The sequence below is a fragment of the Ostrea edulis genome, chromosome 7 (assembly GCF_947568905.1).
Source record: "Ostrea edulis chromosome 7, xbOstEdul1.1, whole genome shotgun sequence".
Taxonomy (NCBI): Eukaryota; Metazoa; Mollusca; class Bivalvia; order Ostreida; family Ostreidae; genus Ostrea; species Ostrea edulis.
In genome coordinates, this window is record NC_079170.1 from 10,977,809 (window position 1) to 10,990,318 (window position 12,510).

At 35.2% G+C, this 12,510-nt stretch overlaps 1 protein-coding gene across 2 annotated transcripts in view; it reads right to left on the reverse strand.

Moving 5' to 3' along the window:
* Nucleotides 1–1,381: 1,381 nt before the first annotated feature.
* LOC125655720 (alpha-latroinsectotoxin-Lt1a-like) overlaps nt 1,382–12,510 on the reverse strand; it is a 29,598-nt gene continuing 18,469 nt past the window's right edge. For both annotated transcript variants that reach the window (XM_056143290.1, XM_056143291.1), the window contains 4 exons: nt 6,543–6,736; nt 6,369–6,410; nt 4,481–4,546; nt 1,382–4,363 (listed from right to left, as the gene is read on the reverse strand). In XM_056143290.1, the coding sequence (XP_055999265.1) occupies nt 3,129–4,363; nt 4,481–4,546; nt 6,369–6,410; nt 6,543–6,736 (1,537 nt within the window). In that variant the 3' untranslated portion in view covers nt 1,382–3,128. The remainder of the gene's footprint in view (nt 4,364–4,480; nt 4,547–6,368; nt 6,411–6,542; nt 6,737–12,510) is intronic.

A 12,510-nucleotide genomic window follows, 5' to 3' on the forward strand; every position in this document is an offset into this window, starting at 1 on the left:
TAAGTTTTACATTCAATGAGTCTAGCTTCTGCACATGCACCACTGTAGAGTTACCAGAGTCATCCCAATCAAATAATCCCAACGCGTCCGCTTTTTCATCTTTCAATGTTGTATTCTTTATTGAAATTATGCGATTCATCACTGTTCGTTATCTTCACACTTTTATAGCAACGGTGTTCTAATGAAATCATATTTCTAAAATCATGTATCAATGTGCATGTGTAATTGTTGAGAAGAAAAAGTGATAATGTTTGCGGTATACAAGAAATAAATCTTAAAAACCGTAGCATTGATATTTCTTTATTGGCCATCACCTACATGTACCATGATACATTTGTAAGCTTATATTCTAAAACTGATTCTGATTTTCACTTCTGAAATGCCTGCCAAACGTCTATGACGTAGCTCCAAATGTAATACCTTTATATGCTTGTAATACTGTTTGGGCGCTCGCTTAGCGTTGGACTAAGTTCGATTCTCGATCCCGGTGCCACATCAAACTAAGGCGCTTCACATGGATAGTAACTGTTCCTTCAGCAAAGATCCTGTTTTGCGGTTGGCGTTAACATTGTAAAGATATAAAACTTGGGTATCTCAAATTTGTGGCACTTCACCTAAATCTGATAGAACTTCACGAACGTAAACCAACACACAGGAAAGTTGCCGACAAATAACTTGATTTTATAATTTCGTTAAAAGTCAGCATTTTAAAAGTTTAATGGTCGTTATAATGGTCTTATGCAAGGTGAAGATAACGAACAGTGATCAATCTCATAACTCCTACAAGCAATACAAAATATATAGTTGGGCAAACACGGACCCGTGGACACACCAGAGGTGGGGTCAGGTGCCTAGGAGGAGTAAGCATCCCTGTTGACCGGTCACATATAACCTGACATTTGGTGAAATATTGTCTGACGTGTTTCATACCAATTGTAAGACCGTTCTTTACATACTGATTTTGACTACAGATTACTCCGTTTACCTTACCAAGATAGACGATTCGCGGCTGTTGCAATCGGTGGATAAGGGATGATTACTACTCCAAGACACCTGCTCCCCTTCTAGTGTTTTAGCGGTCCGTAGTTGCCTTTCTCTCAATTTGATATTCACTATAGGATTTATAACTGTTAGGTACCTTTACTTTTTTATGCAAACGCATCTATTGTGTGTTGCCAAAACTTTCCACATTTAAAAATATAACAATACGTCATAATTCAATCGTACGTTGATAGTTTTTTTTTACTTTCTCATCGATAACTTTAAACTGACACAAGGAAAATATACATGTACTTGGATACAAAACGAAGAAGTACAGTTTTGTAACATGTAATATTGGTGAGATAAAAATAGATGTGGAAAGAAGAAAAAGAACGAAAAAATAGATAAATGATATATTAGTACATATCTTGCAAAAATCACAGGATTCTTAGATCGTACATTAACACGAGACAAACAGTGACTGATCGTATAATGTTACGACAACAGCTCCTGATGATGAGTCGGAGATGTTTGATTATTTCTAGAGTTCTAAAGTTTGTCCGTGGTTCTGAAAATCAATAATGTCTCTCAAACAATAAGGATCTACTTATGCTGCATCTGGGACATTAACAGAAGCTAGATAAAAAAGGTCAAAATAATAATAATAAAAAACAACAAACAAGAAAATACCACCATCCCGATCTGGTTGCAATGTGGCGCTATATTATAATACTAAGGCAGTTTGATTACAACAAAACCAAGTTCAGATTGACGAAGGAGTTTATATGTAGAATTCCTTTAGCCAAAATATTTCATAAATTATTATAAGCTGACTTTAACTCCTCTCAGTCAATCTGGATACATACAAAATCATATGCGGAGACAAACTCAAAAGTTTTATGAACAGGATTGAACCTCAACCATCATATGACAATCAAAACTCCCAAATTGAAAAAACTGGGTAACTCTTCAATCAAAAATGAAAAAAATGCTTGTTTTTCGGCATTATAGTTTTCACAAAAAGGCGTGAACTTGACAAAAATAGGATTCTTTTCCATGTACAGCATTTCTTTCAAGAAATTTCACTGTACATACATATATATGTATTTCAAAAAGAACTTTTCACTTGAAGGAAAAGTAAGCATTTGTGTTTGTTGTTTCGATGTTTTTATTGTTTTTATTGGTGGAAGAGAGAACCCAGATACAATGTACCTGGGAAGAGACCACCGACCTTCCGAAAGTAAACTGGGAAACTTTCTCACTTACCGGCGAGAGCAGGATTGGAACCCGCGCCGACAGAGGTGAGAGGCCATGTGATTTTGAGCGCAATGCTCTAACCACTCGGCCACGGAGGCCCCTAAGCATTTGTGCAAATTTAAATCAACATCTTAATAAATGAATTATAATTTCTCGCCAGTGATATTTGATTCCTTTGCATATGAGCGCCAGATGATTAAAACAGCATTTGGAGAAATGTCTACTTTTACTTCGCTTAATTACCTTCTTTTCCCTATCGCAAATGTCCTGTGTTTCGTTAGATGTAATTAAACTTAGTTTTAGTCTCTGTTTCGTTGATCAAACTTAATTTTAGTCACTACTGGTATATGAAAGGTGATACATATGACGTATATACATAAATGTACCGAGTCATGAAATTGATATCACATTGTTTAACTTTCAAAAATATTTTGAAAGTCCAAATGGAATAATGAATTTAGTTTAATAAAAAAGGCAAGGCCTGGAGTGTGAATGAAATAAGCCAAAACATTCTACCAGACAGCGAGAAATGACTGTTTTAGATGAAGTAGATAAATTATGAACGAAAGGAAATCGATGAAAATAGTACATAGAACTAACACGTCATGAGGTACATCATGAATATAAACTGCTTACATTCCAGTTAAATATTGAGATGACTGCAATGCACACCAACAATAATGAGGAATTAAAACTAACCCAATATTATAAATTGAAAGCAAATCAAGAATGTTTTTAGTCATTTGCATAATACAGGGTTGTCCCAATCCGTGCCTCCAAGATACTGGAAAACACAAATGAAAGGAGTAATGCATTTTGATACTTGTCCTCTTCAGACAACATCCATTTTAGACACTTTCAAACTACAAAACAGAAATTTGGGAGATAATTTATGAATATTTCTTTATCAGTTCATTGATCTTTTGATCTCTGGCTGCTCTTTTTGGATCCATTGATCGTTCGATTGTCATAAGACCTGGATAAGTTTTTAAAAGATGCTCACATAGTCTGTATGATCTATTAGAGCAGGCGTTGTGCAGAATGGACTTTCCGGCTCTGGAGACATGATATACGAATAAATCGTGTTTTGTCACTAAATATGTTAAAATTTTTATTCTTTCTTCATCAGCTCCTCCTCTTTCACCAAGAAATAGGGCTGGGTTCCATCCTTTTTTACTTTCTTGTGCAACTAATTCTGGATATCTTTCTGCAATATATTCGCACATGGCAAGTCTCCCGTGACGACAAGCTATGTGAAGAATATTAATGTTCTGGGATGAGACTTCATCAGATTTCAGGCCATGAGTTTCAAGATATTTCAATATGTCAATATTCCCACTTTTAGCTGCAAAATGACCAGCATGCCTTCCTGACTTATCACGCGCATGGATGCTTTCTTTACTTTTGCCTGCTATGTATTTGCAAGCTTCAAGATTTCCATTTTCACATGCTGTATGAAAGGAATATTTCAAATCCTCGGTGGAATAGAAAACGCGCACTTTTTCCTCATCTAAGAACTGCAAAATCTTTTTATTTCCAGTCTTCGCAGCATATTGCAGCGGGTTCCAATCCATCTTGTTCTTTCTTGAAATTATCTTCCGCTCGTCTGTAGTTGTTTTATCATCCGTTTTAGATAACATTTGAAGAACATCCAAGCTGTTTCCTATACATGCTAAATGTGCAACAGTTTCTCCATATTTTGTTTGCCTTCTTATATCAAAGCCATAATTAGATATCTGCTCCAGAATTGATTTATTTCCAGCAAGCGCTGCATAACAAAATGGCATCAATCCGTTTTTATCCTCTACCTCTAAAAGAGATTGTTCTTTTTCTACGATTGTCCTAAATATTTCCCCGTTTTCCTCCCCCTTTTTAACAGCGGCAGAAATGTGAAGCACTGTCCTACCTATGATGTCTGTTGCACGCAAGTTTACCATTTTATAAGTCAGAAGTTGTTGAAAAATCCTCATCTTTCCTCCGTAAGCTGCGTGATGAAGAAGAGTCCATCCCATGGCATCTGCCTTGTTCAATAAATCTTGATCGAACGTTTTTGGATCTGTCTTAGAATTAAACTCGCTCACATTTCCTTCTCTGCAAGACTTTATCAGGCACGAGAAGTTTGGATCTGCAAGAAAATCTACTTTTACAGAAGTCAATATTATATATGTAGATATATATTTTCTATCATGCCTTTGCCAGGAATTCAAGGACTATCTCAACATCTAAAATTTTTAACAGTTACCTTTTTCATTCAGTAAATCAGGTAAATTTTCTTGTGATGACGACTCAACAGCATCAAAAGTACAACCTGTAGGTATATTATTCAACAAAATTATTTTGTGCATACCAAAAATGAACCAGCTATTCTGATTTTTTTTTCCAAAGTCAGAGTACTTCTGCTACCATATTTCTAAATCATTATCTTCCATTATCAAGCCTACAATATATTGACGAATGATCTGTATGTGCCTTCTTCAAAGTCCGAAGCTATTATTCTTAAACTTAATAATTACATGCATATTCATGAAAAAGTGAAGATAAAGAACAGTGATCAATCTCATAATTCCTACAAAGAATAAAAAAATAAGAACAGGGAAACACGGACTGCTGGACACACCAGAGGTGGGATCAGATGCAGAGGAGGAGTAATCATCCCCTGCCCACCGGTCACACCCACCGTGAGCCCCGATGTCTTGATCGGGTAAACGGAGCAATCCGTCGTCAGAATTAACATGTAAATAATAATGATTGTATGAAACACGTCAGACATGATTCTACCTGATGACAGACTGTATTTATGAATAAGATTGTTATCACGCCAATATAATAATTTAAGAAATGATTTATATAAATCATTTTGAAAATGTATATATATATACATGTATGAAAATACTCTTTATGTCATACTTTATGAAGTGCTACACGCTTCATGAAATATGCTGGCCTAAATTGTCGCAGTTCATATTCTCATGTATTTTCAAAACTGAAATATTCATTCTACTTTCATTTCTGTCGGTATTCATACCCGTTAAAATAGGCATACTATATTCATCAAAATTCATACGCGCATTGTTCATTACTGCAACGCATTTATGATGAAATGGTTATCATCACAATTTGCAAAGACATAAAAAGCCAAAACAAATTTGAAAATCTAAATCATCGAGAAGTATTTATGTGGTTTGGATGTACATTATATGGACAATGCTCTAAAATTAAAATCAAATTAGTAGTCCCTCTACTAAGGATTCAGTAAATTCACATCCTATAAAGATTTTAAGAAGGTGCTTTAATTGTTTCATGTACAATCAGCATCCTACATATTCTATCATTACGAAAAAATGTGAAAACCTCCACCGTCCATTAACTAAGGTTGTTAAATTAGAACTCTCTATATGAATATTATTGTTTGTGTACGTTTGGAATGAACTTGCAAGAGAAATTTGTTCAACGAAGTTTAGCAAATTTCACACGAAAATGAAAATATTAACGATAAATTTATGATCGATTTTATGTAAATTATACATGTATCATGTTAAGTCGTAGCTGCAGAACTGTAGCTCTCCGAAAAAAATTAGGTTGACAGACCGGAGAGCTACAGTGCCACTCATAGTAAAAACTGTATATTTATTGCGCACGAAAAGCTGCGCTCGGTTCTAGGTTTATTTCGCCAACTTCTTACACAATCTACCCAAAAGCACGAAATGAAAAACAAATCCTCAGACATTTATCAACTACTCTCGTCCCTTTACTAACCTTACAAATGTTTTAAATGGCTCTGATCAGTCTCGGAAAGTCATACGTTATAAATTTTCGCCTATCGACAGCCATGTTTACTTCTAAGCGAGATATCGTAAACATTTGTAAGGTTAGTGAAAGGACAAGAGTAGTTGATAATTGTCTGAGGAATTTTTTTCATTTCGTGCTTTTGGGTAGATTGTGTAAGAAGTTGGATAAATAAACCTAGAACCGAGCGCAGCTTTTCGTGCGCAATAAATATACAGTTTTTACTATGAGTGGCACTGTAGCTCTCCGGTCTGTCAACCTATTTTTTTTTCGGAGAGCTACAGTTCTGCAGCTAGTTAAGTCGTACATGTATGTGGAAGCTATCATATAGGATTGTAACTTACCTTTATCATTTAAAGGCAGAGATTCTGCTAAATGACCATCATCTGTTAGTAATGAGAAAAATAATGAAGTACAAGTAAATAACGTATATTATAATTAATTATGTAAATAACACCGTAAACTACGATATAGTTGATCAAGTATATTAGAGATTACAGAATTAGGTAATTCATTACCAGATTTCCTTCTGATGTAAAATTTGTATATAACGAATCCAAACAGTGCAATGTTCTCAACGACAAACAGAGTCAAGATGACAGCAAAAGATCCAAAATAGTCTGTGCAGTTGTTCTTTATTCTGGTCATTAGCGTTGTACTAATTTGAGTGCTAGTGTTGTGAACGTTGTTGCTCGTAGTGCTTTCAGGAATTCTGTTTAATGAAGTCGAAATTTATAAAATAATCAGTGACATTAAATGTACTCGTTAACCGAGTATCTCTGTTATTCATAGTTTACATGCATCATGCCATGGAACGTCCACTAGTGTGTTATGTAACTGTTTATATATATCACGCCATGGAACGTCCACGAGTGTGCTATGTAACTGTTTATATATATCACGCCATGGAACATCCACTAGTGTGCTATGGAACTGTTTATATATATCACGCCATGGAACATCCACTAGTGTGCTATGGAACTGTTTATATATATCACGCCATGGAACGTCCACTAGTGTGCTATGTAACTGTTTATATATATCACGCCATGAAACGTCCACGAGTGTGCTATGGAACTGTTTATATATATCACGCCATGGAACGTACACTAGTGTGCTATGGAACTGTTTATATATATCACGCCATGGAACGTTATATAAATCTGGTTATGATGGATGTTTTCCGTTTTCTATTTTTCGAGATTTACCCCAAGTATATTGTAATAATGAAGAATAAGGGATATTGCAGCTTTCCCAGCTCTCACAAGACTTTGCACGAGCGAAAATCTGATACGATTCTTATTTTACTGCTATGAAGGAACATGAGCGAATAAACAAAGATATGTCATGGGGTTTTTGGTTAAAAACAGACATTTTGTTGAGGATACTGACAAAAGTAAAGGTCCGGCATTTAATTTAGCGATACACATTTACCATAAAGGAATAATTAGCTTTAAAAGCATCGGAACTATCGCATGTACACTATGGTCTAATATAAGGACGGCGGGCGCATAATATTTACAGAACAAATTTATGTCAACCTCTCAAACTTATAAAGTCATTGCCGTGAAAAAGCACAATACTTCTGGAGATCAAACATCTCGAAAGCTACAGTTTCTTCACCATAAATTCGCCCCTATACCCTCACAGAGTCTTGGATTGTAGTCTGCAAGGAAAGGTGAAGTTAACGAACAGTGATCAGTATCATAAATCCCACAAGCAATACAAAATAGTTGGGCAAGGAAATATAAAGTCCATTGATGCAAAATATAATGTATCGTAGTGCGTTAGACTTGACGGCCCTTATTATACGTGTCTTACTCCAAGTTACCCCCCCCCCCCAACAAACTCAAAACCCCTCCCAGGGCACGCACCCAATATGGAACTTAAGTGACACAAGTAAACTACCTAAAGTTCTAGGGGCAAGCAAGTCCGATAACAGCGGACGATATAACAAGACAGTTTAGATTAAATTAAAAGAATATTTAACGGGTATAGTCATGTGTTAAACACATCATTCATTGATTGGAATGGAAGTGGAATGTTCCCATTTTCTGCATCAATGAACACTGAGGAATAATGGTTAAACGTTGATCTTTCTTTAAAAACTACAGTAATGTTATAATTAAGTTTTCCAACATAATCATTTAATTAATTACTAATTTGAAAACCTGGATAAAAGATGAAGATAACGAAAAGTGATCAATGTAAGGTGAAGATAACGAACAGTGATCAATCTCATAACTCCTACAAGCAATACAAAATAGATAGTTGGGCAAACACGGACCCCTGGACACACCAGAGGTGGGATCAGGTGCCTAGGAGGAGTAAGCATCCCCTGTTGACCGGTCACACCCGCCGTGAGCCCCATATCCTGATCAGGTAAACGGAGTTATCCGCAGTCAAATCAGTGTGCCAAGAACGGCTTAACAATCGGCATTAAACATGTTAGACAGCATTTGACCCAATGCGAGGTTGTATTGACGAACTAGATCGTTATAAAGACCATAGAATTTGCGAAATGTTGACTTCAATTGAGACTGTTGAAATCCCTGTACCATCAACTTGTTTGCCAGTAGTTTACCTCGATTTAAAAACTGACTATACCCAGAACAAGCTCTTGCATATCGAATCAGTTGAGATATATAAACACCATATGCAGGTGATAATGGAATATTGCTACATAAATTTGGAAAGTTGACGATGGAGAAGCTGAAATCAATCTCATAATTCCTATAAAGAATACAAATTAGAGAGTTGGGCACATAAGGACCCTTGAAAATACCAGAGGTGGAATCAAGTGCTTAGGGGGAGTAAGAACTCCCTGTTGACCGATCATACCCACCGTGAGCCCTAAATCTTGATCAGGTAAACGAAGTAATCTGTAGTCAAAATTATTGTGCCAGGAACGGCCAAACAATCGGTATGAAACCGAACAACACACACTATTGTGTAGGCCATCGATAAGGTAACTGTTTCAATCTCCTTCTACTAAGAAAGATATGGATATTCTTGATGTGCATCTGACACCTCTAAGAAACAAACAAAACCATGAAAACACCTTTACAAACGGGTAAGACAAAACTGAAACATCCAGTATAATTCAGTTCCTCTAAATTTGTTGAGCAGGTGCTTCCGGTCACGAAAGTATTAGTTAATGGTAGTATCGGAAAGAAATTTGTATTACTATCGAATCCTTCTGATATAACAATGAAAAAAAAATGCACAAACGACAATTCAGAATCTAATATATAGTGTGGTAGCTTTCTTTTAAATGGAAATGCATCTGCAAAAGCATATACTAGTGAGTTGAAGAGTTTTGAGAGAAAGAAAATTCAATATGATTTTAAAATTTATGTACCCATATTATGGGTTTCTGATTCTCAAGCAGCAGCAACATACAGCAAAACATTTAATTGTGGCAAAGTTTGTGCAGCTTTGTGTATATTGATTTAGGGAAGATCAAGAATTCTTAACCATGTTCCCCAAACGGAGTCATCAGAATTCATTCAAAAGCTTCTACACGAGAAGAAAAATATCTTGCTGTAGCCTTCAACTCGACATCTAGATATATCGATGATGCTTTATATCTTAACTGATTCGATACACAAGAGCTTATTCAGCGTATGACCAGTTTTTAAATCGAGACAGGCTACTGAAAGAAAGTTGATGTTTCAGAAGTTTTAACAATCTCATTTCGCAGATGTGTTAAGTAGGGCCATAGCAATATGTCAGGAAAAAAGCATTAATAAACAGATCAATTTGTGACAAATTCTGTAAACACAACCCTTTTATACAAAAACAATATGTTTATATCATTAAGTGCATATTGACCTCTTATACATTTTTCACCAGACCGACATTCTCTACATCAACTCTCTATCACGTGATAAAATATCAAGATAAAAACGTATCGTGTATGTTTAAATCGTTGAATTGGCACGATATCCAGATATCAATGCAAGTTGAAGTTAATATAACTTCAAAGCATATTAATTTCTTAATTTGAAAAGTGCTGAGAGCAAGTTTATTGTGACTTGTAACATGTTTAATTTTTGCATTGAATATTGAAGATGCAGCGGTTTTTGCACATACGAAGTTGAATCTAGCCTGAAAAACATATTTTCTGTTGAAGCCAGAACTTGCTCCCCTAACTTGTCTTTGGCGCTGAAGTTCACATGTTACATAAATCAAACATATTTCACTTAAAAACCTCGGGGTGTCGTGCCAATGATGAAATTGTTATGTACGGAAACCCTGTTTATGCAAATGAGTCCATTCTGAAAGTAAATATACGTGTAGATTAGGGGCGATATCAAGATCACAATAAAATATGGATATTACTTTAGCATGTATGCTATATAAAGAAGAAATTGAAACTTTTTCAATATCAAAGAGAAATAATATAACCCATTTGACAGAAACTTTTACGCGATTGCAGTTTACCGTTTGACAGTGGTGGTAAATAACGAAACAATATTTTGACATTTCCAACCACAAAAGAACTGTAGATATGTACGTCATGACGTAATTTTCATTGTGAGGTCTTGCAATGTGCCAGTGCGGTAAAGTATATTTATGTACAGCACTAATATTAAAAATTTTATGGGGAAAGCCTTAACTCAACCGCGTTATGGTCAGCATTTCGCTAGTTCTCTTCAACATGTAGTAGCCATAGCCATATATAACAAACAATCACAAAAAGGTGGATTCTCAGTGTTGTAAAAATAAGGATTCTCTGTATCACATACAACAACGAATGCAAAGTAGAACATATCTAAAGCACAGAATGAGAAACTTGTGAAAACATCAGAGGATGTCAGAAAAACTCTACTGTATGTAGCTGTAAGACTAACAGTTGAAAGGATCTAAGCAAAACAACAGTAAGTTGATGTTACAGGGTTTTCAACAATCTCGTTTAAAGTCAGCATTTCGCTAATTCTCTTCAACATATATTAGACGCAGTTGTTGTGTTTGAAAGCAAATCAACAAGTAGAATGAATAAACATTTATATACAATGTAGAATGCAGAACAGCAGAGAGACAGTGCATATCTAGGTTATAAATTCAATTTTGTTAATTTGCATTTTCACATCTAGCATCTCATTCTATGATACAAGGTGAAGACAACGAACAGTGATCAATCTCATAACTCCTACAAGCAATACAAAATAAATAGTTGGGCAAACACGGACTCCTGGACACACCAGAGGTGGGATCAGGGCCCATATTTACTAAAGTTCGTAGACGTAAACGTAGCGTAAATCTAGACGTAGCGTACGTTTACGTGTGGGACGGTATTCACTAACAGTCGTAGACGTAGATTTACGTCAGAAATAAGCGTAACTCTACGTGTGCTATACTAGTACACGTAAGCTGATCGTAATTTTAAGAATAAACAAAGCAAATGGCGACTTGTCATTTTTATCGATAATTTCTTGCGTAAAGACCTTACAAACCCTCTAGATGCATATAAGCTGGTTAGTAATACACAAATTAATTGTATTTATTCAGATTATCGTTTTCTTTGAGATCTGCAATTGTGTGACAATTCTCAAAATTTTGAGCCCGATCTAATTTACCTTGTGGCGGATCTCAGTGTGATTTAAAATCAAACCTCTCACTTCGCTCGATATACAGACAGTCGCTGTCCGCATATCGAGCAAAGTGCGAAATTTGATTTTAATCAGACTGGGTGGATCTAACCTTGCCTTTAGAAATAATTGGGAAGCTTTTTATTTTAGTCATGCAGGTTATTTAAAAAAAAGAATATTTGCCATTTATCTTATTATATAGGGTAGGTCTAGCATCTTTCAGGGAAATACGTTTTCTTTTTAATTTTCCAAACATGGTGGAATTAATGTATATATATATATATATATATATATATATGCAATCAAACATGCAATATTTTTGATTTGAAAAGAAGAGAGTCACTGTGTGTACAAGAATACATGGTGATCGACAGCTATAGAAAAACTATTTCTGCTTATAGATATATTATCTTTACTTTGTGGTTATAAGCAAATATTGGTAGTCCAAATAACTATTTGTTACATTGTAACTTACACAACAGGGAAATGAGCCTCTAAATAAATATTTCTTAAAAAAAAAAGATATGCATTTCATTCCAAGAATACAATTTTGTGTAATTTGTTCAAGAGAGCAATTGTGATGCCTACTAGTGTAGTCATGTGTAGACTTTCAATCTTTCAGAGTGCCATTTCCTTTAACTATAATCCTACAGGAGTCAAACCTTCATTGATAATGCATATATATGAATCTTTCTACCATTCATGATTTGTATGTAATTGACCTTTATATGTGATCAGCTAGGTAAAAGTCTTTGCAGTGTATATTACCAAACTCCAAGGATGATGCCTTCAACATATATATTATTTTGTTGAAGCCCATCCCCCCCCCCAATTTACAAAAATCTCACTGATAAAAGTTCACTCTGAAGGCTTCTCACATTAAACCGACATA